General features: G+C 43.1%; 1 protein-coding gene across 1 annotated transcript in view; it reads left to right on the forward strand.

Moving 5' to 3' along the window:
• The window catches only part of PLCXD2 (phosphatidylinositol specific phospholipase C X domain containing 2), a 43,723-nt gene extending 16,821 nt beyond the window's left edge, over positions 1 to 26,902 (forward strand). Inside the window, exons 2-4 of the mRNA XM_084841689.1 lie at positions 7,243 to 7,703; positions 19,561 to 19,802; positions 24,723 to 26,902. Of these exons, the coding sequence (XP_084697815.1) occupies positions 7,243 to 7,703; positions 19,561 to 19,802; positions 24,723 to 24,873 (854 nt within the window). The 3' untranslated portion in view covers positions 24,874 to 26,902. The remainder of the gene's footprint in view (positions 1 to 7,242; positions 7,704 to 19,560; positions 19,803 to 24,722) is intronic.
• The last annotated feature ends 10 nt before the right edge of the window (positions 26,903 to 26,912 follow it).

The raw sequence follows: 26,912 nt of genomic DNA on the forward strand, positions 1-26,912 counted from the left end.
GGAATGGGCGGTGGTGGTTGTGAAAATATATTTTAGTTTAGACTAGGAATGTCTTCATGCTAGCATGTGCTCTCTAGTAGTTGGCATGTAACACCTCTTCAACAAGACTATATTTATTAAGGAAACAACAACAACAAGTTAATACATAAATATCAGTGCATGCTTTCACTTCAGAGGAACCCAAAGGACCTCCTTCCTGGTTGGTTGCAAATAATTAGAAAAGTGCTGTGGGCACAAATTACCTTCTATTTTCTCAGCTCTCTATTAACATCATAAGGAAGGGCCTTTGGGTGGGTAATGATGAGAGTCTGAATGAAGGCCAAACTGTAATTAGAGAGCCACCACAATTTGGTTAAAAATACATTTGCCAATGAGGCGTTTCCTTAAACTTCCCAATAGAATTTATACCAAGGTTAAAGAGTGCCTGGCTAGCTTCACAGGTCATATTTGGAACCCAGCTTCAGGACTCAGTGGGCACCTTACCAGGATTGTAAAGCTTTGACTCTTGGTGTACAAGGTAACGGATCTCTCTGGCCAAACACAGCAAGAAGGTGATTTGGTCAGAAAGTGCAAGGGGAGACTGGCCCTGGAAATGTGGGATAGGCACCAGAGTAGAAACAGAGAATTCTGCTAGGAAAGAGTCATGAACAATATGAAAGCCAGTTGGACCCTGGGTAATTCTCAGAGTTAAGACACACTAGTGTGAGGGATGCCCAAGCTGAATGAACATCGAATGCCCAAACTTGAGGGAGTTAGAGGGTTCAAAACAAAGGGAACAAAGCCTTGATGGCTCAAACACTGGACCCAAGATAGGTTGAAACAAGTGAATAATAGTTTGGTTCTGACAACTGTGTAGATGGCTCAAGGAGGTCCCTATCCTATTGATTAATTTACATCTAACTAGCTTTACAGAGTAGAGTAGTACAATATTTAAAACAAAAGGGATGATGAAGGGTGCTCAGCAAGAGGACCTTGCTGACCTGTCTGGGAGGTGGGGATGCTTTAGCACTGGGCCATTTTTCTCACCAGGACTTTTGATTGGCCAATTCAAAAGAGTCCTTTGGGTTAGTTGCTTGGGTGGTGTCATGGCAATCAGGCAGTCATTCGCATGTTTCCATGGGTATAGGGGATAACCCTTCTTTAAACTAATCAAGGAGGAAGCAAGCATATTCCATGGCTCCTGTGCCTCTGAGGCAGTTCAGAGCCTCAACACCGTTTGTGGTAGCTTTTCAGGTTGTGCTTTCCTGAACCAAAATGGATTCTCAAGCCAAAGTTTCAGGGCAGTGCCAACTGAATGCATAGCAGACATTGCACAAGTCAGACGGCAAGTATGTGTGAAGCTTGTCTGTAACAATGTGTCTGCCTAATTTGCAGATGTATCTCAGCAAGAAGCCTATCCTTGGTCAATCCTAGTCCAAGTTTAGTATTCAGAACTAGCTGTCAAAGCCTTTGATCTGTAAGACACCGAGGAAGCATTTTTCTAGTCCAGCCTTCCCCAACCTCATGCCGTCCAGATGTTTTGGACTACAGCATCCATCATTCCTGACCATTGGCCATACTAGCTACGGTTGCTAGGAGCTGAAGTCTAAAACATCTGAAGGATGTCATGTTGTGGGGAGGCTGCTCAATATATCAGAATCCCAGAGAAGAACTAGGATTTGGCCTTCCCAGAGGTAGGCTAAAATAGTCAAGTATTCATATCCACAGGAATTAATAGCTTTATCTGAAACACATTGCATTCATACAAAGGGCCTTTGAACAAGAGACTTGTGTATTGTTACCTGTACCCAAATCATCTAAGCAGTGTGAGGTTCCAGGGGCGCAACACTACCTGTCTTGGTTCCCTTTGGAAGCAGGGCACTGGGGGCTTATTGGCATTTTATAGTATTTGGTTTATTTACAAATATTCAGGTTGAGCACAGGTGGAGGCACAGCTTTGTTGTTGTTGTTGTTCAGTCGTTAAGTCGTGTCCGACTCTTCGTGACCCCATGGACCATAGCACGCCAGGCCTTCCTGTCCTCCGCTCTCTCCCATAGCATGCTCAAGTTCATATTCATTGCATCGGTGATGCTATCTAGCCATCTCATCCTCTGCCATCCCCTTCTCCTTTTGCCTTCAGTCTTTCCCAGCATCAGGATCTTTTCCAGAGAGTTTTCTCTTCGTATTAGGTGGCCAAAATATTTGAGCTTCAGTTTCATGTTGAGTTTCAAACCAGCTTTTGCACTCTCCTCTTTCACCCTCAACAAGAGGCTCTTTAGATCCTCTTCGCTTTCTGCCATTAGGGTGGTATCATCTGCGTATCTGAGGTTGTTGATAATTCTCCCGGCAATCTTAATTCCGACCTGTGATTCATCCAACCTGGCATTTCTCATGATGCACTCTTCATATAAGTTAAATAAGCAGGGCAACAATATGCAGCCTTGTTGTACTCCTTTCCCAATTTTGAACCAATCGGTTGTTCCATGTCCGGTTCTTACTGTTGCTTCTTGACCCTCATACAGGTTTCTCAGGAGACAGGTAAGGTTGTCTGGTACTCCCATCACTTTAAGAATTTGCCACAGTTTGTTGTGATCCACACAATCAAAGGCTTTAGCGTAGTCAACGAAGCAGAAATGGACGTTTTTCTGGAATTCTCTTGCTTTCTCCATGATCCAGTGAACGTTGGCGATTTGATCTCTAGTTCCTCTGCCTCTTCGAAACCCAGCTTGTACTTCTGGTAGTTCTTGGTTTGCATACTGCTGAAACCTAGCTTGTAGGATTTTGAGCATCACCTTGCTGTCATGTGAAATAAGCGCAATTGTATGGTAGTTTGAACACTCTTTGGCATTGCCCTTCTTTGGAATTGGAATGTAAACTGACCTTTTCCAGTCTTGTGGCCACTGTTGAGTGTTCCAAATTTGTTGGCATATTGAGTGCAGCACTTTAACAGCATCATCTTTTAGGATTTTAAATAGCTCAGCTGGAATACTGTCATCTCCGCTAGCTTTGTTGTTACTACTGCTTGCTAAGGCCCACTTGACTTCACTCTCGAGGATGTCCGGCTCAAGTTCAGTGAGCGCACTATCATGGCTATCAGGGACATTAAGATCTTTCCTGTATAGTTCCTCTGTGTATTCTTTCCACCTCTTCTTAATCTCATCTGCTTCTGTTAGGTGCCTGCCTTCCTTGTCCTTTATCATGCCCGTCTTTGCACAAAACGTTCCCTTGATATCTCCGATTTTCTTGAAGAGATCTCTAGTCTTTCCCATTCTGTTGTTTTCCTCGATTTCTTTGCATTGATCATTTAAGAATGCCTTCTTGTCTCTCCTTGCTATTCTCTGGAACTCTGCATTCAGTTGGCTATATCTTACCCTTTCTCCCTTGCTTTTCGCTTCCCTTCTTTCCTCAGCTACTTGTAAAGCCTCCTCAGATACACAAATAAAGCATAGCTTTACCGTTCCAACAAATAATTGAAAAGCCACTGGTTCCCAGTCAAATCTCCAGGTAATCCAAAATGCTGTTATTTTGGATCCAAAATCCAGCACTCTGGCTCTGTATGACCCAAACTGCCCCCTGCTCTTCACAAAGACAACAGATTACAACATTCCTTATCTGGGAGGGGAAATAAAGGCATCCCCTTCCTGGTATTTGCCGGCTATTGTGAGAAATCAGCCAACTATTTACTTCCCATGGCAACATATCACTTCTAATTTACCTAAGGACAAGGAGATACTTGCCAGGCTGGACCAGGGCTATTCAGGGAATTTCCTGTCAAACTGGTTTCACCACTTTAGCAGACACGTGCCCAATCTCAGTCTTGCATGACTGAGAATTGCAAAGTTGGAAGGCACCCTGGAAGCCGTCCCATCCAGTCTCATAACAATGGGCAAGTTCATTGTTAATGAACTTATTATGGCTTCATAATAAGCCACCCTGGAAACAAACCACTGTGGCATGTTTAATCCATCACTAACCTATGCTGCTGCCATCAGATAATCAGGTGCTGTTTTGTTTGCCATTATTTGTTTCCCCCTTGGTCCTCCTGCCCACTTCCTGCACACATCCCAGTTCCTTTGTTGCACAACTTCTTTTTAAAAAAGTAAAACTTGTCAGATCTGTTCCAGCTGTATTTTGTGGATTCTCCAACATCTTTTTCTTTTTTTTTACTTTCCAGAATTGTATTCAGACTTAGTTGTACAAAAATATGGGGGAGGAGGGAGGACAGAGACCAAAAATATGCATCCCCCCAATAGGTTAAACTCTGAAAGAGCAGATTTTGGTGGGATTTGCACTTTTTAAGCTTTTAAAGAAAAACTTTGGGGAGATTTGCGCAAATTCACAATAACTAATATGCACTGCGCAAATGTGCATTAAATGTGAATTTGCACAAATCTCCTCCAAAGTTTTTTTTTAAGTAAAAAAAGCACAAATCCCTACAAAATCCACATGTTCACACTTTAGTTTATGCGGGAGGTGTATTTTTGTTTTTGAACGGGGGGGGGGGTTCTCGTAGAAGTAAATTTGTGTACAATTCCGGAAAGTAAAAAAAAAAAGTCTGCACAAATTTCACAGTCAACTGGTGCTCAATTTGCATAATTCTCCTGTTTGCACAGACCATGCAGCAATCACAAACAGGATATGGGCACACAAGCATCACCAGCCTGATATACAGCTAGCGAGATCAAAAGGCAGCAAGCGGAGCGGTTGGGTTTTCCGCTGTTCTTGCCAAGTGACTCTAGCTTTTTGGCACAAGCCATTGTACCAGGTACTCATGTCGTGACAAGCCCATCGGAAAACAAGCTACCCCAAGTAACAAGCCATGTTCTCAGGGTGGCTTGTGCGTGGTTAACAAACCATGCTGAAGCCACTGTGCTAGGTTCAGACATCACAATAAGCTATTCAGAAACAAACAAGGCTGACAACCCACCATAGGTTGCCGTGTTGTGTGAACCAGGTCAGCATATATTTTCCACATCTGCATGACAAGTTCTGTCTGCAAAAGAAAACTGATTATTGCTTATTATTCTCTAACATTTCTGTATAGGAATTTATTGTTAGGTAATGTCCCAAACTCTAATATCACTGCCTACATTTAGAGGAAAGCATTTTTGAGAGTGAAACATGAACCACAAGGTTTTGTTTACATGTTTTGTTGGGGACGGGGAGGGGGGAGAATCCCATCACTGGCAAACTGAGAATGTGTGTTTCTTTCCTTTTTGTAAATATGCCCACTTTCTTCTAAAGAATACACACAAGAGCTGGTCAGTTGCTCACCTCCTTAGGTGACCCATACAGCAGATTTGCTTGCTCCTGAACTTCTCAGGGGAAAAGGTTGCAAATGTTCGGAAAGTGTGAAGGAAAAGGGGAATGTCTCATCCCAGCTTTGGGGCATCTGATTCTTTGAAATGTGGCTTCCAGAAATGTAACTCAAAAAACAAACCAATGCCATCCTCAACTAAGGGTCAATTCACACTGTAATATTCCTCTGTTGGATCATGTATGAGGATACTTGTAGTTTCTCTGTGTGAAATTTTTAATCTATTTGTACCATGGATGTATTTTTTTATATTGCTTTTTAGTTAATTTTATCTGTTGCTCTTTTCTTTCTTTTTTTCATTCATTTGAATTGGTTTTAGTCAGCTTGGACATTTATTATGGAAAGGTATAATAAAGGTATAAATAAAGGTATAATAAAAAAGGTATAAAAGAAAGGTATAATAAAGGTATAAATGTTTTAAATAAAAGATTAGCCTGGCTGCTGGTTCCCTTCTTGTTGAGCCAAATCCATACTTGCCTTTCTTCATCTGGTTTTCTAACCAGACTAGTATAAAGCCCATTTCACTATGGGTGCTAGTCGTTTCAGAATGATTGGATGAAAATATGTTTGGCTGTTTCCCTTGTGACTGGAACAACTTTCAGGGGGCATTTCCTTCTTTCCCTCCCTCTTCCTCTCTCAACCTTCCAATTATGTCCCACATCAGCTTTTCTTCAGTGAGCACCCCAATAATACAACTTCCTCCCACTATATTAAAGCAAGTCTCCCCCCACCGCAGCAAACAGGGTCTTCCAACCCATCTCCTTTCTCTGATTCACCCACACAATTAGCCTCCCTCCTTACAGTAAGAACCCCCTCCCATTACATGAAAGTATAGACAGACCCACCCCTCCTCTGTTGCCAGAAAGGGGGTGTTCCAAGCCCCTACCCAAGAAGCCCCACCTTCACGTGGGCCTGAAAAACAAAAGGTGAGACGGGGTAGGGGGAGAGAAGAAAAAACACTGCCTTTCTCTCACCTGCCCTGAGCCAGAGCCATCCAATATAGTGCCATTCTTGCCCTTCCACTACTGCCCTTTCTCACATACACACAAATACAGAAACCCCACACGTGCAAGGCATTATGGGAAGAGGAGCAGCAGCCCTTCCCTCCTCAGTCTCTGATTCATCCCGTTCAAAACAATACAATTCGAGGGGGGAGTGTGGCCGTTGCCCCTAGCTACCACCCTAAGGCCTAGCAGTGCCCCACAAAACCTGCCTGTGAAGCAAAACAAAAACAAACCCAACCAGAAACAGAAAAAAGGAAAACGGGAGGATACAAGTAATGGAGGTCGAAAACATGTGATGTCAGATCAGGCACTGTTTGGTGCTGAGCAAATAAACTGAACCATAGAGCAATAGGAGACTGTTTGGCATAGAGCAAATAAACATACTGTTTTGCTATTAAAGCTCAAGCTTTGAACTTTTTTGACGTTTCAAAGTGTTACGCTAATTTTTACATAGATGAAGTGACCCCAAGGGGCTGTTCATACAATACGCTAACCCACACTCAGTGGTTAAATGTGGTTTGTTTTGAACTGTGAATTGTTTGTTGAACTGTGGGTTATCATGTTGTCTGAATGCAGCACGTTTTCCGCAGGGTGGGTTATCCTATTGTCTGAATGCAGCCAGGGTGGCTTGTTAGCCAGCCTGAAGAATCCAACAACAAATCTTGGATTCTCAGGATGGCTTGTTTGAGAAAATAAGCCACACTGCATGGTTAACAAGTCACCCTGGCTGCATTCAGACAACATGCTAACCCATGGTCCAACAAACAACACACAGTTCAAATCAGCCCATGCTCAACCACTCAGTATGAGTTAGTGTGCTGTGTGAACTGCCCCTAAGACTACATAGGAGCAGAACAAGAATGGAATCCCAATTTCCAAAATCTGCTGCTACAAAGAACACCCAACAAATGCAAACCTGTATTGCCTTTTTCTTCTTCACAGGATCACATGACTCCTTCAGCTACTGGGTTGATGAAAAATCTCCTGTGGGACCAGATCAAGCCACAGCAATCAAACGGTTAGCTACAATTTCTTTGGTGAAGAAGCTAATGAAGAAATGGTCAGTGACACAAAACCTGACATTCAAGGAGCAGCTTGAAGGTGGAATCCGCTACTTTGACCTCCGTGTATCTTCCAAACCAGGTGAAGCAGGACAGGAAATCTACTTCATACATGGCTTGTTTGGAATCAAAGTATGGGATGGACTGATGGAGATAAACAACTTCCTAACACATCACCCTAAGGAAGTAATCTTCCTGGATTTCAACCATTTCTATGCTATGGATAACAACCATCATGCATACTTGATTAACAGGATCCAAGAAGTATTTGGATCAAGACTCTGCACAAAGGAACGTGTAGAAGACGTGACATTGCAAAGCCTCTGGGAAAAGCAACAGCAGGTAGGGAAGCCCTTCTGTTTTACTGGGTCTGGCACCCAGTGTCCAGCACACATAATCAGCCTACTGTAATGCACCGCCTTCATGTTTATACAGTGAGCTACAACTGAGTGCCTGGATTCTTGATTTCTGTTTTAGATAAATGGCTACAACACGTCAACTACTCTTCTAAAAGTATAACATTTGTATGCCATCTCCTGTGAATTTAAGCTTGAAAAATCTTCCTACTACAATTCTTTTTTCGTGAGATACCGCCATCTCCCATTCTTTCGAGGCAGAATGCATATGAAGGGTAGATATATGTAGCTGGCACCTAGCAGATGCATGCTTTATAACAAGTGGAAATGTACAAGCACATTTCATAGGTATGATTATGAATCCACCTTCATTTGGACATACATCTTATTCAGAGTCATGTCCAAGCCAGGAAACCTGAATATGACGCAGATTCCGATACAAAGGAACAGAATTTTCATATCCAAATCTTCTTTGCCTTTACATTTGAGGTTAGGGGAAGAACCCACCCAGATGATTATCAACACCTAGTATTGATAAGATGCTACAAATAAACCCAACAGTTGCCCACAACTCCAAAGCCATGCCCCATCTTCCTCTATGCTTAAGAGAGAAAAGACAAAACTAGGGACCCTGCAATGTGGGCGGGGGGTGGGGGGGTGGCAAAGGAGAGTACATTGGATAAGGAAAGCGTAGGGATTATCAGGCAAAAAGACTGCTGATTGATAAAGAGGGAGGGATGTAGCCTGTTTTCTAGGACCCAGCTGCTGGCTGCACTGTCTTGCTGTGCTTTAGGAGCAGAGCTTTGGTATGGAAAGAGGAGCTGAACTAATGTGTGGAGACAAAAGGAGACAGAATTGGGGTTGAGAGTGAACAGCCCTGAATGGTGAGCTTCTAGTTCTACCATTCTATAATATTCATTAACTCTGTCTTTTCAGTACAGTTGAGATCCTTTTGAATTTAATTTTTAGTTTAATATTGGGCCATCTTGAATCCCGTTCCCCAGAAACACCTTAAAAACATTTCTGGGCTCCCTGGATGAAACTAAACATGTTATGGTGTAGCAAATGGACTAGTACTCTCAAACATCTGGTAGTGGATTCCTGTGAGACAGCCTCCTTCTGCTTGTCCTTCCCATCTTATCATGTTCTGCATATCCTGTGGCTCTTTGCAGATTTGGTCACCTGTACCTGCCATCTCCCTTCCAGAAGCTCCAGGCAGCTATTTACCACCAACAGCTTCAAAAACGTGGGATTCCTCTTTTCCGCTCTCAATAATAGACCAGGCTGACAGCAGCATGTGCTGAAGAAGCTCCCCCTGGTGGCAGTATTTAAATATATCTGTGGGGGCGGGAGATAGATCACGAAGGCTGCAGTCCTGTACCCACTAAACTGAGAGTAAGCCTCACTGAAATCAGTGGGACTTACTTATGTGTAGGCCTATATAGACTGCAATCCTAAAAACATCTTAGTGGAGTGTAAGGGCTAAATTAAACCCTTGGTTAAATATGTTGTTCAGTCATTAAGTCGTGTCCGACTCTTCGTGACACCATGGACCATAGCACGCCAGGCCTTCCTGTCCTCTGCTCTCTCCCAGAGCATGCTCAAGTTCATATTCATTGCATCGGTGATGCTATCTAGCCATCTCATCCTCTGCCATCCCCTTCTCCTTTTGCCTTCAATCTTTTCCATCATCAGGGTCTTTTCCAGGGAGTTTTCTCTTCGCATTAGGTGGCCAAAATATTTGAGCTTCAGCTTCAGTATCTGTCCTTCCAATAAGCAGTCAGGGTTGATTTCCTTTAGGATTGACTGATTTGACCTCCTTGCAGTCCAGGGGACTCAGAAGAGTCTTCTTTAGCACCACAGTTCGAAAGCATCAATTCTTTGGTGCTCAGCCTTCCTTATAGTCCAGCTCTCACAGCCATACGTTGCTACTGGGAAAACCATAGCTTTGTCTGTTTCCCGCCTCCCAGCTGAGCAGAGCAGAGCAGAGCAAGCTGCTCCAGCTGGTCCAGGGACTACAGAAGCAGGCAAGCTCCCAGAGAGTGAGCGAACAGAGCGAGCGAACAGGGGGAGCAAACAGGAGTTGGCCAGGGGAGTTGCAGTGGTTGAAGAGACAAAGGAGACAGAGGCTAAGAGGTAAGTGGGTTGCAGGAAGCCCAGGGGGCTGCCCTTTATCCTTCTGATTGGCTGTGAGCTCACCAGGTGCTTCTGAGAGCTCCAACTGAATTGGAGGGGTGTGGCCTGAGTACTCCCAGCAGCTGACTGGGCGGGAAGCTTCAGTCTGTTTCCCGCCTCCCAGCTGAGCAGAGCAGAGCAAGCTGCTCCAGCTGGTCCAGGGACTACAGAAGCAGGCAAGCTCCCAGAGAGCGAGCGAACAGAGCGAGCGAACAGGGGGAGCAAACAGGAGATGGCCAGGGGAGGTCAAGGGGAAGGCCCCTAACATTTTTTTTAATTATTTTTATTTTTTATTTTAACTAACTTTTTTCCATTTATTTGTCTTGTAACACACACTTTCACACCAGTGGGACTCTGCTTTTAACCTCTACTGAGTAGAGGAGCAGGCACAGGCTAGTCTAGAACAATCACAAAGCTAGACACAAAAAGGGAAAAGAGGCTATGGAAGGACAAGACTCTCCAGTGGTGGTGACCTGCAAGGTGTGTGCAATGTTTGTTTTCTTGCCTGAGAACAACATGGCCTACACCTGCAACAAGTGCAAGTTGATCACGCTGCTGGAGGAAAAAGTAAGTGGACTGGAGCGGCGACTGTCGACCCTCCGGGGAATAAGAGAACACGAAGAGTTCTTGGACAGAATGGGGGAACTACAGCAGCAAAGGGCAGACCAGAAGCTTGAAGAGCAACAGCAAGATGAGGCAGTGGGAAATGCTGAGGTGAAGAAAAATGGAATAGAGGATACTCCTTGGAAAAGGGTGACAGTTAGGAGAAGAAGAACTAGACGCCACTCTGCACCAGTGGAGCTGTGGAACCGATTCCAGGTACTTGCGGATGAGACTGGAGGACAGCCTGCAGAGGAAGAATCACAGGGGAACCTGCATGAGAGTGAGCAAGAGGCTAAAGGTCAGTCAAACAGAGGCGATGAAACCCAGGCCTACAAGAAGAAGAAGAGAAGAGTGGTAGTAGTGGGAGACTCCTTCCTGCATGGAATCGAGACCCAAGTATGTCGCGAAGACCCATGGACTCGCCAGGTATGTTGTCTCCCGGGAGGACAGATTAGAGACGTGACTGAAAGGTTGCCTGCACTCATAAAGCCCACTGACAGGTATCCCTTTCTTCTCATCCATGTGGGAACAAATGATACCGCCAAGCGGAGCTACGAAGAGATCATGTCAGACTTTGAAGCTTTGGGAAGGAAACTCAAGAACTTTGGGGCCCAGATAGTTTTCTCATCCATCCTTCCAGTAGTTAGAAGAGGGATAGAAAGGGAACGAAAAATACTCCGGGTGAATGACTGGCTATGAAGGTGGTGCCGACGAGAGAGATTTGGATTCTGGGACCACGGGCTATACTTCCTGGAAGATGGGCTGTTGGCTAGGGATGGGTTGCACCTCACAAAGGATGGGAAGAATGTGTTTGGCCACAGCATGAAGAACTTCATCAGGAGGGCTTTAAACTGAATCCTACAGGGAAGGGAGATGTAGTGTTGGGGGTAACGATGGACATAGGCGCATGCACTGCAATGGAGAGAACAGCTCTGATAGCGCCCAATAATAGTCTTCAAACACATGTAGGAAGAAAGCCAGACTATGAAGCACATGGTCCTCGATGTCTATATACTAATGCCCAGAGTATGGGAAACAAACAGAACGAACTTGAACTCTTAATACAGGAGGGAAATTATGACTTGATAGGTATAACTGAGACTTGGTGGGATGACTCTCATGACTGGAATACAGCAGTTGAAGGATATAACTTGTTCAAAAAGAACAGGAGGAACAGAAAGGGAGGTGGGGTTGCACTGTATGTGAGAAATACATATCTCTGCACAGAAATACAGGAGGAGGAGCTTGGTAGCCCCATCGAGAGCATCTGGGTTGAAATAAATGGAGCAAAGAATAAAAGGAACCTGGTGGTCGGAGTCTACTACCGGCCACCCAATCAAGGAGAAGACAAGGATGAAACTTTTGAAAAGCAAATAGCCAGTGTTTTAAGGAAGCATGATGTAGTAGTAATGGGGGACTTCAATTTCCCCGATATTTGTTGGGAGACACATTCTGCAAAACATGGCCCCTCCAGAAAATTCCTGACTTGTGTGGCGGATAACTTCCTCCTACAGAAAGTAGAGGAAGGAACTAGAGGATCGGCTATCCTTGACTTGATCCTAACCAACAGAGATGACTTAGTGGATAAAGTAGCAGTTACAGGAACTCTGGGGGAAAGCGACCATGTTGTTCTTGAGTTCTTGGTTCTAAGGGAAGCAAAAGCCGAGTGTAGTCAAACGCGTACCCTGGATTTTAGGAAAGCTGATTTTCATAAACTCAGAACAATGATCAGTAAGGTCCCATGGCAAGCGATGCTAGCGAGAAAAGGAGTCCAAGGTGGGTGGGAGCTTTTAAAAAAGGAAATTCTCAAGGCACAATCACAAGCAATTCCAACAAGAAGAAAAGGTGGAAGACAACAGAAGAAGCCAATGTGGCTTCACAAAAAGCTTAGGGATGACCTGAAAACAAAAAAGGACACATATAGGAAGTGGAAAGAAGGCCAAGTAACAAAGGAAGAGTACAGGCAGATAGCACAGAATTGCAGGGATGGTGTCAGGAAGGCTAAAGCTGAGAATGAGCTGAGGTTAGCAAGGGATGTTAAAAACAACAAAAAGGCTTTCTTCAGCTACGTGCATAGTAAAAGGCAGAGGAAAGAAATGGTGGTTCAACTATTAAATAAGGATGGAAAAATGATAACAGATGACAAAGAAAAGGCAGAGGTGCTCAATTCCTACTTTGGCTCAGTCTTCTCCCAAAAGAGGGTCTATGAGCCCCCTGGCAAAGGCGAAGTACAGGCTGAAGGGGCAGGATTGCAGCTTGAGATCGACAGGCATATGGTCAAGGAACACCTTATTACTTTGAAAGAGTTCAAATCTCCAGGGCCAGATGAACTGCATCCTAGAGTCATAAAGGAACTGGCAGAAGAACTCTCAGAACCGCTGTCTATTCTCTTTGAGAAATCATGGAGGACGGGAGAAGTGCCAGATGACTGGAGGAGGGCTAACGTTGTCCCTATCTTCAAAAAGGGTAAAAAGGAGGAAACTGGGAACTACAGACCAGTCAGTCTGACATCAATCCCTGGGAAAATTCTGGAGCAGATCATAAAGCAATCCATCTGGAAGCACCTTGACAACAATGCCGTGATTACTCGAAGCCAAAAACAAGTCCTGCCAGACAAATCTGATCTCATTTTTTGATCAAGTAACCTCCCTTGTAGACCGTGGGAATGCTGTAGACATCATATACCTCAACTTCAGCAAAGCTTTCGACAAAGTGCCCCATGATATCCTGATGAGCAAACTTGCTCGAAGTGGGCTAGATGAAACAACGATCATGTGGATCCACAGTTGGCTACAGAAATGGAGTCAAAGAGTGCTTATCAATGGGACTTTCTCAAACTGGGCAGAGGTAACGAGTGGGGTACCGCAGGGCTCAGTCCTGGGCCCAGTGCTCTTCAACATTTTTATTAATGACTTGGAGGAGGAGGTGCAGGGAATGCTGATCAAATTTGTAGATGACACAAAATTGGGCGGGATAGCTAATACTTTGGAAGACAGAAACAAAATTCAAAGTGATCTGGATAGACTGGCACGCTGGGCAGAAAACAACAGAATGGCATTTAATAGGGACAAATGCCAAGTTCTGCACCTAGGAAAAAGAAATCAAATGCACAGTTACAAGATGGGGGATACGTGGCTCAACCACGCTACAAGCGAGAAGGATCTTGGAATTGTTGTCGATCCCAAGCTGAATATGAGCCAACAATGTGATGTGGCTGCAAAAAAGGCAAATGCTATTTTGGGCTGCATTAATAGAAGCATCGCTTCCAAATCCCGGGAGGTACTAGTTCCCCTCTACTCCAGACTGGTTAGGCCTCATCTGGAGTACTGTGTCCAGTTCTGGGCACCACACTTTAAGAAGGATGCAGACAAACAGGAGAGTGTTCAGAGGAGGGCAACGAAGATGATCAGGGGAATGGAAACAAAGCCCTATGAAGAGAGACTGAAAGAACTGGGCATGTTTAGCCTTGAGAAGAGAAGACTGAGAGGAGATATGATAGCACTCTTCAAGTACTTGAAAGGTTGTCACAGAGAAGAAGGCCAGGATCTCTTCTTGATCATCCCAGAGTGCAGGACACGGAATAATGGGCTCAAGTTACAGGAAGCCAGATTCCGGCTGAACATCAGGAAAAACTTCCTGACTGTAAGAGCAATACAACAATGGAACCAATTACCTGGGGAGGTGGTGGGCTCTCCCACACTGGAGGCCTTCAAGACGAGGCTGGACAGCCATTTGTCAGGGATGCTCTGACTTGGATTCCTGCATTGAGCAGGGGGTTGGACTCGATGGCCTTGTAGGCCCCTTCCAACCCTACTATTCTATGATTCTATGATTATACGGACCTTTGTCAACAAGGTGATGTCTCTGCTTCTTACTATGCTGTCTAGGTTTGCCATAGCTTTCCTCCCAAGGAGCGAGCGTCTTTTAATTTCATGGCTACAGTCACCGTCTGCGGTGATCTTGGAGCCCAAGAAAATAAAATCTGTCACTGCTTCCATTTCTTCCCCTTCGATATGCCAGGAAGTGATGGGGCCAGATGCCATGATCTTAGTTTTTTTCACGTTGAGTTTCAAACCAGCTTTTGCACTCTCCACTTTCACCCTCAACAAGAGGCTCTTTAGATCCTCTTCGCTTTCTGCCATTAGGGTGGTATCGTCTGCGTATCTGAGGTTGTTGATAATTCTCCTGGCAATCTTAATTCCGACCTGTGATTCATCCAACCCCGCGTTTCTCATGATGTACTCTGCATATAAGTTAAATAAGCAGGGCGACAATATGCAGCCTTGTTGTACTCCTTTCCCAATTTTGAACCAATCGGTTGACCCTCATACAGGTTTCTAAGGAGACAGGTAAGGTGGTCTGGTACTCCCATCTCTTTAAGAATTTGCCACAGTTTGTAGTGATCCACACAATCAAAGGCTTTAGCATAGTCAATGAAGCAGAAATAGACGTTTTTCTGGAATTCTCTTGCTTTCTCAGTGATCCAGCGAATGTTGGCGATTTGATCTCTAGTTCCTCTGCCTCTTCGAAACCCAGCTTGTACTTCCGGTAGTTCTCAGTTCACATACTGCTGAAGCCTAGCTTGTAGGATTTTGAGCATAACCTTGCTGGCATGTGAAATGAGCACAATTGTACGGTAGTTTGAACACTCTTTGGCATTGCGCTTCTTTGGAATTGGAATGTAAACTGACCTTTTCCAGTCTTTTGTGGCCACTGTTGAGTGTTCCAAATTTGTTGGCATATTGAGTGCAGCACTTTAACAGCATTATCTTTTAGGATTTTAAATAGCTCAGCTGGAATATTGTCATCTCCGCTAGCTTTGTTGTTAGTAATGCGTCCTAAGGCCCACTTGACTTCACTCTCTAGGATGTCCGGCTCAAGTTCAGTGAGCGCACTATCATGGCTATCAGGGACATTAAGATCTTTCCTGTATAGTTCTTCTGTGTATTCTTGCCACCTCTTCTTAATCTCATCTGCTTCTGTTAGGTCCCTGCCTTCTTCGTCCTTTATCATGCCCGTCTCTGCACAAAACGTTCCCTTGATATCTCTGATTTTCTTGAAAAGATCTCTAGTCTTTCCCATTCTATTCTTTTCCTTGATTTCTTTGCATTGTTCATTTAAGAAAGCCTTCTTTTCTCTCCTTGCTATTCTTTGGAACTCTGCATTCAGTTGGATATATCTTCCCCTTTCTCCCTTGCTTTTCGCTTCCGTTCTTTCCTCAACTACTTGTAAAGCCTCATCAGACAGCCACTTTGCTTTCTTGCATTTCTTTTTCTTTGGGTGGATTTAGTTGCTGCCTCCTGAACAATGTTACGGACCTCCATCCATAGTTCCTCAGGCACTCTATCAGGTCTAATCCCTTAAATCTATTCCTCACCTCCACTGTATATTCATAAGGGATATGATTTAGGTCATACCTGAATGGTTTAGTGATTTTCCCTACGTTCTTCAATTTAAGCCGAAATTTTGCAACAAGCAGCTCATGATCTGAGCCACAGTCAGCTCCAGGTCTTGTTTTGACTGACTGTATAGAGCTTCTCTATCTTTGGCTGCAAAGTACATAATCAGTCTGATTTCGATATTGACCATCTGGTGATGTCCATGTGCAGTTGCCTCTTGTGCTGTTGGAAAAGAGTGTTTGCTATGATCAGCGTGTTCTCTTGGCAAAACTTTATTAGCTTTTGTCCTGCTTCATTTTGTACACCAAGGCCATGCTTGCCTGTTATCCCAGTGATTTCTTGACTTCCTACTTTGGCATTCCAATCCCCTATGATGAAGAGGACCTCTTTTTTTGGTGTTAGTTCTAGAAGGTGTTGTAGGTCTTCATAGAACCGATCAACCTCAGCTTCTTCGGCCTCAGTGGTTGGGGCATAGACTTGAATTACTGTGATGTTGAATGGTTTGCCTTGGATTCGTACTGAGATCATTCTATCGTTTTTGAGATTGTACCCCAGTACTGCTTTTCCCACCCTTTTATTGACTATGAGTGCTACTCCATTTCTTCTCAGGGATTCTTGCCCACAGTAGTAGATATAATGGTCACCTGAATTAAATTCGCCCATGCTTGTCCATTTTAGTTCGCTGATTCCCAAGATGTCGATGTTCAATCTTGCCATCTCATTTTTGACCACCTCCAGCTTACCTTGATTCATTGATCTTACATTCCAGGTTCCTAAACAATATTGTTCTTTACAGCATCGGACTTTCTTTTCACCACCAGACACACCCACAGCTGAGTGTCCTTTCGGCTTTGGCCCAGCCGCTTCACTCTTTCTGGCGCTACTTGGAAATACCCTCTGCTCTTCCCCAGTAGTATATTGGACACCTTCCGACCTGAGGGGCTCACCTTCCAGCATCATATCTTTTAGCCTTGTGGTATGTTCCATGGGGTTTTCTTGGCAAGAATACTGGAGTGGGTTGCCATTTCCTTCTCCAGTGGACCACATTTTGTCAGAACTCTCTGCCATGACCTGTCCGTCTTGGGTGGCCCCGCATGGCATAGCTTATGGCTTCAATGAGTTACGCAAGCCCCTTTGCCACAGCAAGGCAGTGATCCATGAAGCAGGGTTAAATATGTAGCGTGCGGCTGATCCTTTCTTTTTTTTTACATCAGAGTAAGCATGCAGGGACCCAATCTGAATTGAGACAACCACATGTGGGTAGAGGAGGTTTGAACCTTCACACCCAGCCAGTTTTCTACCTAAATTTCCCCCTCCCCAAGCAGGGGCTAAAAAAGAAGAAACAACCTCCATTAGCCCCATAAATGGAATTTTCACAAGCTGGTATAGTCATGAGTATGGCAGGTAGAGTTGTTTCATTACTCACCAACTATGGTTCAGGAAGAGAGCTGGTGGGCAAGTAGTGGAGTGAAGTGTAGTGGGCAAGAGACTGAGCTGCAAGTCATGAAATCCCAAGTTCAGATCTCATCTGTCCCATGTTCTCACCAGGTAGCCAAGCCACTCTTTATGCCTCCCCCTCACCTGTAATATGAGGCTAACGCTACTTGCCTACCTTACAAAGTTGGCATAAGATGATGACAAGATTATCAACGTGAAGACCCCTGAATCTGCTAGCACTATAAAATACTACAGATCATTCCCTCCATAAATATCATCAATGTTCCTTGTAATACCAAGTCAGATCTTCCCATGCTGATGTTTATATAGCCAAAAATACACCATCCACATACAAGCGAAAGGTATCGCCAGACTCAGGGTAACCCCAAAGTTTGTGATGCTTAGAAAAAAATACCCTGCAAGGGGCAAAACAGCCCCATGAGAATTCTATGACATGGAATGCTAAGAGACTGAGAAGAAAAAAATCTTGACAACTGGGTGGGACAAGGAATGGCATGGAGTGGATGGAAAGGCAAGAGGGAAAAAGAGAGAGACTGCTCTAAAAAGGGCACAAAGAACCATCTCCTTGTCCTGGTTCACACAATAAAAAAAAAGCCACCGTGTATTAAATAAGGCACAGTGCCTCACTTTAATCCCCAGCATGTGCTGGCACTTGCCAGGCGCCATTTCCCTAATTTCCACCAAGGCACAACTAGTTGTGTCATCTGACATGCTGTCATCTGGGCGGCATGGCTTGTTTGAGGAGGAAACAGCTCTGTTGTTGAAACGTGGATTGTGTTGTCTGGACCTAGCCACAATAACAAGCCTGGGTTCCCAAGTAATGACAACCATGGTTTAAACAGCCCAGAGTTCTCAACCAACAACCAACCATAGATTCTCTTTCTGGGTTGCTCGTGTTTAACAAACCGTGGTTTGTTAGCTTGGCCATGTTCACACATCATGACAGCTCAGAATTCAACAACCCAAACCATGGGTTAGCGTTATGTGCCAACCAGGCCAAGTGACACCAGTTGACTTGCTCCCGTCATCCCCCTTGCTGAATGTATAGAAAGTGATTTTAGTGTGGATAGTATAAATATAATGGGAAAAGGGTGACGCAAACAAAATAGGTATAAGGAAAATATTAAGTGTGTATTGGCCACCTAATGCGAAGAGAAAACTCTCTGGAAAAGACCCTGATGCTGGGAAAGACTGAAGGCAAAAGGAGAAGGGGACGGCAGAGGATGAGATGGCTAGATAGCATCACGGATGCAATGAATATGAACTTGAGCACACTCCGGGAGAGAGCGCAGGACAGGAAGGCCTGGCGTGCTATGGTCCATGGGGTCACGAAGAGTCGGACACGACTGAACGACTGAACAACATATATATATATGTGTGTGTGTGTGTGTGTGTGTATACACACACACACACACACACACACACAGAACAACGATATTACAAATTTTAATACAATAACTAATATAACATACAACATTTTAAAATTTAAAAAAAAAATTGAACTAGCATTGAGTGGTGTCCAAGCCTTACGCAGGAGTTGTCTGTATAAGTCAGGACTGCAGAAACTGGCCTGAAACAACAGTCCTACCTATATGATATATGTCTGTGTTAAGCTATCCATCTTTTTTAGACAGAAGCAAACTACCTCCTTTGGATGCAGGAGGGAATGGTTGTGCTTCCCTTCACCCTTTGTGCATCTAGCTACTTACCACAGGATGAGGAATATAGAATCTGCTTAGTTAAGATTCACTGGTTCCATTTTGAAATTCTAATCTCATGTAATGACCGCTGTACTAAGGGCTACAATTGTGGTGTATATATTTTTTCCGCTGATGAAGACCAGTCAGGTCGAAACACGTTTGAGTTTTGGATATTATATATTAGTATAGCCTTTTTTAGCTATACTAATACATATTACTATGTATGCATGGAAATTGCTGCACTGCTAGTCCATTGTTTTTCAAAATTCTTTTAAAATTTTGTATGATATATTAGTTATTGTATTAAAATTTGTAGTATTGTTATGTATTTTTTATTCTTAATATTTTCATTATACCTATTTTGCTTTACTGTTTTGGGTGTGGTTAAGGACAGAACCATCATTGGAAATAATAACTGAAAAAAGAACTAGATTTGGGAAGAAGTTTCTGATGATCTCTCTCTCTCTCTCTCACTCTCTCTCTCTCTCTCTCATTCTCATTTTTTCAGGTTCTCATTTTCTACCACTATCCTGTCTGTGATGCATACCCCTTTCTGTGGCCAGGGAATAAAATGCCAGCACCATGGGCAAACACAACCAGCATTCATAAACTGCTGCAGTTCTTAGAGACCACCCTCGGGGAGCGAGCAAAACATGGAACTTTTCATGTTTCTCAAGCTATCCTCACACCAAGGGTCAAAACTATTGCACGGAACCTCATCCGTGGCCTGAAAAACACACTTGTTCACAGGTAAGCACCCATTTTAGCTTTCTCTAGGAACTTGTCGATTTGCTGTCAATTGACAATGCATATACAGTAATAATAACCAAGGAACATTGGCTATACCTCATGTCCAAGGTCTTATAAATTGATGGCCTAAACAAATTAACTCAGTCTATAAATTGGCTAAGGGTGCAATACCCTGGTTCCTGGGAGGACATGGGAAACTGTGAATATCCCTCTCCATTAGAAGAGAGGGAGGTCGGCTGCAGATCCCTCTCATTGGCCAGGGAGAAAAAGCTCTGCCACCATCACTGCGTTGCCAGCCGTGTTTCACAGATGGTGTCATGGACTGGCAACACCCTGTTCCATGAGTGAAAGGGAAAATAGCAAAATAGTGTACCCACACTCCTTTTCCCCCTTCTTTTTTCTGTGGCCTTTTCTGCTGCCACCAAATGGAAATCTCTTTTTCTTTCTCTTTCCCTCTGGCTCCCTCCACCAAACCAGCCTTAAAGCTGTCTAGGTCTCAGATGCCTTCCTGAGTGTGGGGTTTGGATGTTAGAGGTGGGGTGGGTAACCCAACCACAACAAAAAGAGACCACAAAGCTTCCAATAACATGTACATTTTACTACAGAAAAAACTGAATAGGAAAACGTTTTAAAATCTGAATGGCTATAGACACACACAACACACACACAAACTATGTGAGCGATAGGGTAACAAAACAGCCAGTAATAAATGCATCAAGCTCACTTAAATAGATGGTGTCCCTATTTTATCCAGGTCCTTTATCCAATCAGTATCTTCCAGTCATTGGTCCAGGTCTCTTGATCAGTTTTCCAGTTCCAGCAGCTTTGACTCTTTCTTTCCTCTTGGCTTCTTTCTAGTTCTCTGCCTTAGACTTTTATCTCTTAAAATTTATGTATGTGTTTTTTCCTCTTCCCAGCTCTAACCATTCAGGAGGGTAGTTGCTTGTTCATTTCTGCAAATTAGGTTTTTATTTTGTGAGTTAATACCTTTTTGTGTGTCTTTCTTCCTTATAAATATTTTTTTCTTATGGAGGGAGCAATCCTATGGCCACTAGTCAGCAGCTAGACAGCCATTGGATATGTCGGTTTCCGGGAACCGACCTTCTGCCCCTCCCGCACTGCCTCGCAGGCAGCATGGAACAGCCCCACGCTCGGAAGATGAGCGCAGAGCAGCGAAAACAGGGTGTTCCGGGGGGCGTTCTGGGGCAGGGAAGGCGGAAATGTTGGTACGACACATCGTATGTGTCATCCGGCAGCTGCTTCCCCTGCTCCACCTTGCCATGGCTAGACAGCTGAAATTGGTTGTCTATCCGCAAATGCAGGGCAGTTGAAGCATGGAGGAGATGATCCCCTCCATGCTTCTCCTGCCCTGCATTGGATAGGCGGTCACCTCCAAGTTCAGAGGTGGCTGCCCATCCCCATAGGATTGTACCCTTAGTTATAAATAAATAACTCAGGACAAAGTCCTATTGAGTTCAATGAGGCTTACTCCCAGGGAAGTGTGTTTGGAATGGAAACCTTAGGGGTGCAATCCTATGCATGTTTAGACAGAAAAAAAGCCCTAAAATTCCCCAGGGGAATGCTGGGAATTACAGAATTTTTTTCTGTCTAAACATGCATAGGATTGCATCCTAATAAACCAAAGCAAAATCTTAACTTCATTTACTCACATTCATCCCTGATTACTCTCTTATCCACCCTCTTTGTTTTTCGTACCCGAACAACTGCAAACCTTGGAGTAGGGGCCTATATTTTTACAAAGTAGGAGAATGCCACAGACAATGATAGCCCTAAAGAAAATTGATCAATTAAAATAATTTTCCATCAGTTTTGTTTAGAATTTGAATCTGATCCAGTTGCTGATCACAGCTAAAATCTGTTAAGATATACTGATGGTGACAGGGGCTCCAACTCTGTGCCAGAATGCCTTGTTTTATCTTACTGAAATTGGTGGGCTTACTCTAACTGGCTGCGTTCTACTTGTGCGGTCAGACTGTACACAGAAGGCATTACTGCAGGATGTTGCTGCCACCTACAGACCAAATTAAGTAATGTCGCTCACTTTTCCCCTGACCACATTATATATACTCACGGGTAAACGAGAACAATATTCTGTAGCGATGGCTTTCATCTTATTCCTTGATTAACTTATCAAATTTAAAACACCCAATTAATACTTTAATTAATCAAAGCAGTTAATCTATTAGAGCTTGCAGCGCCACTCGTATTAGCGTAGCAAGCAACTAGCTATAGTCATAACAACTGGAAATATGCTTAATGGAAATGTTGTTCTCTCTGCCATCACTACGCTCCAGATGTATTGGACTACAGCATATCTGCAAGGCACAAAATTGGTGTTCTACGGTAATAAGACACTAGAAGGTGCTCAAGTGATTTTTTCCCTTCTCTGGAGCAAATGCATTTGAGGCCATCATTCTTAAGACTTAAAACTCTGTATTTTGTTTAATAACAAAAATATATATTAAAAAAACTATTATGGGTTACCAACATCACCCCAAAAATATGTTTTTACAGAACCAGCAAAAATGGCCTAATGTTTCTCCCGCCAAGTATAATTTCTTTCGCTTAGCTTCTTGTTCTGGAATTCCTCATTCTCACCCTCTTAAGGTCTGGCTGAGAACTGCTGGTTGAAAACATGGCTATGACTATGGCAAGCCAAGTGTGTACATTATGGCCCAAGTAATGTTTAGCTTGCATGGAAGTTGGTTTCGAGGAGGAGGAGGAGTGGGGTGCAAGCATTTGTCAAAACTTGGCAAGCCATAGTTGCAAAGCTTGGTAATAGATAGAACTTAGTTGTACAACCTCTTTAATGGAGAATTAGGCTGCTTCCAGGCAGACGGTGTGTGTCGTCACCAATCAAAAGACATTGTGCAGCTCTTCTGTCTTTCTCCTCTTCATGGATTTAACCCCGCCCCCCCTCCACACACACACACACACACACACATTCATCATATGCATTTTGAATGCCTGAAGAGTGCCTAACTTCCTTAAACTGGGGCGGGCAACCTGTGAGCAATATACAGCCCCCACTAGCCTTTTTTGCACACCACCACCACCACCAAAATTCAGTGGCACAGCAGCAAAAAGAGGCAAATTTCCCTTTATTTTAAATAGAGCAAGCTGCTGTTTGCTGCCAAAATTCAGCAGTATGGTGGCATGACAGCAAAAAGGGCCATTTTAAAAGAAAAATTGGCCCTTCTTTACTGCCATACTGCCAGATTTTGATGGTGGGGGCAAGGGTGTGCCCTCCCGTAGGTTTCAACAGGTATTATTATTCTTAAATATTTATTTGTAATACTTTTATACTGCTTAAAATATTAAAATCCTTAAGAGTGCAATCCTATGCATGTTTAGACAGAAAATCCTTAAGAGTGCAATCCTATGTGTGTTTAGACAGAAAAAAAATACAAATCCCAGCATCTTTCCAGCCAGCCATGCTTGCTGGGACATGCCAGGAATTGTAGGATATTAAAACTCAATATAACAATAGAGAAAAAAGATAAAAATATTAAATAGTTAAAAACATTTTAAAGCATTGCAAGGTCATAATGATAAAACATTGGCCCAGAAGTTGCCCAGCCCTGCTTTAGACCTTGGAATTGAATTCTCCCTTTGGACATTTAACAAGAATCTAAAAATTATGCTTAAAAATAATAAATTAGTGAACAGTGTTGACTCTCTAATTTGCTGTCCTTTTGTAAACAACTCAGAAGCATAAATATTGGAGTTTATCCTCTTTGCAACCCCATGCTCCTAAAAGCCCTTCTTACTAAAAACATATATAAAGCACGTTGCTTCTCTCCTTCCCCCTCTCTCAGACCTGGTTGAGTCTGATGAATTCTGAATTCTGTTTTTAATGCACGAGGCCCTCAGATGTGGTTTGATTCACTGTTTTCTTCTGCTTTAATCTATGAGCAGAAGTTTGTGCAGTATGTCATACTTGGTAACTGGCTGCCACCAGTTCCCCAAAGTGGTAGCTCTTTATCAGCATAATTGGCTGGATCCAGAGGAGTCCTTCCATTCATGAAACAGACCCTTCCATGAATGGAAAGGACTTGGATCCAGAGTAGGCTTCCATAAACAAAAGTAGGGGAAGGTGATTTTTTTTTAAAAAAGAGAGAAAGAGAATACACACACACGCACGCACGCACGCACTCACTCACAAATCTTCCAGGTGGGCAGCATATTATGAAAACATCCATGAAATGTTTTACTGTGCTTTATTTTATAAAGTCTGCAAAGCATTAGCACTAGCTTTGCTTTTTTAAAACTTTTTATACGCCTAATACAGTTTCAATTTAAAGGATCACTTGCACACAAAAATATATAACAAGTTTATCACTTTAACACCATTTTTAATAACTTGTGTCCTGAATAGCCCCCAAACATATAAAGACTAGTGGTGCGGGGGGGGGGGGGGTGTTTAACGTGTACAAGAGCCTGTTTTCATGTACCAAGTACTCTAGAGGACACTAACCTAGTATATACAAGAACCATTTTAATCTGCCTGCTGAATTCAGTTTCAACAAGAAACAAATATATAAAGGCATCTGAAAAAATCCATTCTCAACATTCTAACTAAACACTTTTGCCAATTCCCCCTTCCCTCTGCAGCCCCTTGGACTACCTCCCACACTGTTCTGGAGAGTGTTCCAAACTTTTTAGCACAGATTGTGGGGTGCACAGGGAACTGAAGGCAGAAGGGGGAACTGAGACCCGAGAAGACCCTGTTCTGTGAACTGAACTCTGGATCTAAGCCAATGTGAGCTTAATTGGTCAGAACGCTATATTCTTAATATACAGTATTCAATGCCAACATGTTAATTGTGCACAGGCTGCAATGGGCCTCATATGCTTAATGAAGGATTATGTTACATTTTTTCTTTCTTTTCCCTTTAGAAATCTTCCTTTGATTCTGAACTGGGTGAAGTCACAGAAACCAGGCATCATGGGCGTTAACATCATTACATCAGACTTTGTGGAGCTGGTTGACTTCGCAGCTACCGTAATTGCATTAAATGACCTCCTTTTAGAAGAGAATAAATCCTGACTTTTTGGAATTTTTTTCCCTCTCATCCAGAGTTTACTTTGCCTCAGTTTTGATTTGGAAAAGTTGTCCAGTCATATCAATAATTTTATTTCAAGCCTGCAGTCTACACCCATTAATTTTGCTCTTTTACGCAATATGAAAGCACAAAATCACACATGCTGATTTGACTGCACTGTTCCAAATGGTGCTATGCAGCATGGCTTTCTTTGTCCCTGTGCTGCATATATGGCTGTTCTGCCTATATCTGCTGAAATACAGGATGTGACACTGGCTAGCCAACACATGTAAACAATTAGCAGAGGCCTCTCTGTGGACTTGTTGAGTGTGAACATCCTGCATGTTACAAAACCCAGGACTCCACCTCTAAGTGTATTTATTGATCTCTAAGCACAAATTTACCAGACTAGCCAAACAATTGCCTCTCTTGGCTATTATCAGTCAGATGTGTGTGCTGCTCTCTTCCCTTCTACTGTACTGTATATAAAGCTACCTCGGTCACTTTTTTAAAAGAGCATCCCTGTTTATTGTGACCTTTTGTAAATATAGGACTGTGTATGAATTTTTTATAGTTCATTGTGAGGTATAAATGATGTTTTCAAGTCTCCCTTTTTTAACTGGAACTTGCATTTTAATTTATTGTGACAGCTGGTAAGTTCAGTCTAATGGAGGAGAAAGACGGGTGTTTCTGATTGCAATAATATTTCTTTCGTAAAGGTTTTTTTATATCTTGGAGAACCACTTCTGAGAAGTGGAAGGCTTTGTCAGTGTAACACTGGGCCAATTCTGACATGTGTCAGAATAATGTCTCGCAATGGAAGATTATGAATGAAAAACGGCATACCAGAATGCAAACTGTTTGTACATTTTGTAGGAAGTATTAATGGAATAATTCCCACGTTGAATGCCAGGGAACTCTAATGAGTGATGAAAACCTCCACTGTGGCACAAGAAAGTAATTATGGCTGCAGTCCTGTACACATTTATCTGGGAATATGTCCCACAGAGCTCAATGAGAACTAGTCTGAGCAGACATGCACAGGTTTGCAGCCTATATTGATGAAATTACGCATCTCTGCAATTCAGTGCTCTGACCTTGTTTCAGCCTCCTCTGGAAGAAGGTAATTCTGTTGTGTGTTTTGAACCAGGTGTGACTGAACCGTTCAATTACTCCTAATACAGAGATGCAAAGAATTTGCTGCTGTCAGGGGACTTTGTCTGATGCATCTTTGCATAAAATATTGTTCTTCGCTTATCTCCTACCAATCAAAAAGCAGTTTCCCAGTTCAGAAGGTATGGCCTTCTCTGTAATCCTTAGTCTTGCAGTTTCCAAAAGTAAGCCTTTTCCGAGTGACCCATGCATCCAATTTTAATTCGGAGAAAAGTGTGGTTCAGCTGTCAGAAGTTTGGAAAACACCAAAGTAGGAGAGGGTGGGAATTTAGTCTCTTGTTCAGGTACTTTCCCTGCAGAGTCCATATAGATTTTGCTTTCCAACATAATGTGTATATTCCTCTGTGGGCATTCTTCCATGGCAATAACTTCAAAATTGGCTTTGTTGGCAAAAGCTTCCTTTTTTATTGTGTGGCTCCAGGACTGAATGCAAGGAAGTATAAAACAGGGAAGAGCAGCTAGTTCAGAGGGCCAAGGTTTCTATGGGCCAGGAGGTGGGTCAAAGTCATCCCTTCTCCAGTATTTCACCCAAATATTTGCTAGTGCTGCTAACTCTGCTGCTTTAAAAACCCAATATCTAGCATAGATACTGCATTATTTTCAGTTTGCATATGAATATGCCTGATATGTCATCATGTTTCTTTTTATAATTTTGAACTTTGTGATGGCAAGGGAAGCATTTATTGTGGTTTTGCTAACATCCTATTTGGAAGTTCCTCATTTGGCATTGATAATTTTGAATAAAATTATTCAATTCATTTGTATTGAATAATTTTAATAGAGCTTCAGGGGAAAAACAGGTTTGCTGAAAAGAATATCAGCTTCAGAACTCAGGCTTGCAGAGGTACAGATGCCCTTACCAAGAAAAAAA

This window comes from Heloderma suspectum, chromosome 3 (genome assembly GCF_057233095.1).
Source record: "Heloderma suspectum isolate Gila_16-S chromosome 3, 16-S_ref, whole genome shotgun sequence".
Taxonomy (NCBI): domain Eukaryota; kingdom Metazoa; phylum Chordata; class Lepidosauria; order Squamata; family Helodermatidae; genus Heloderma; species Heloderma suspectum.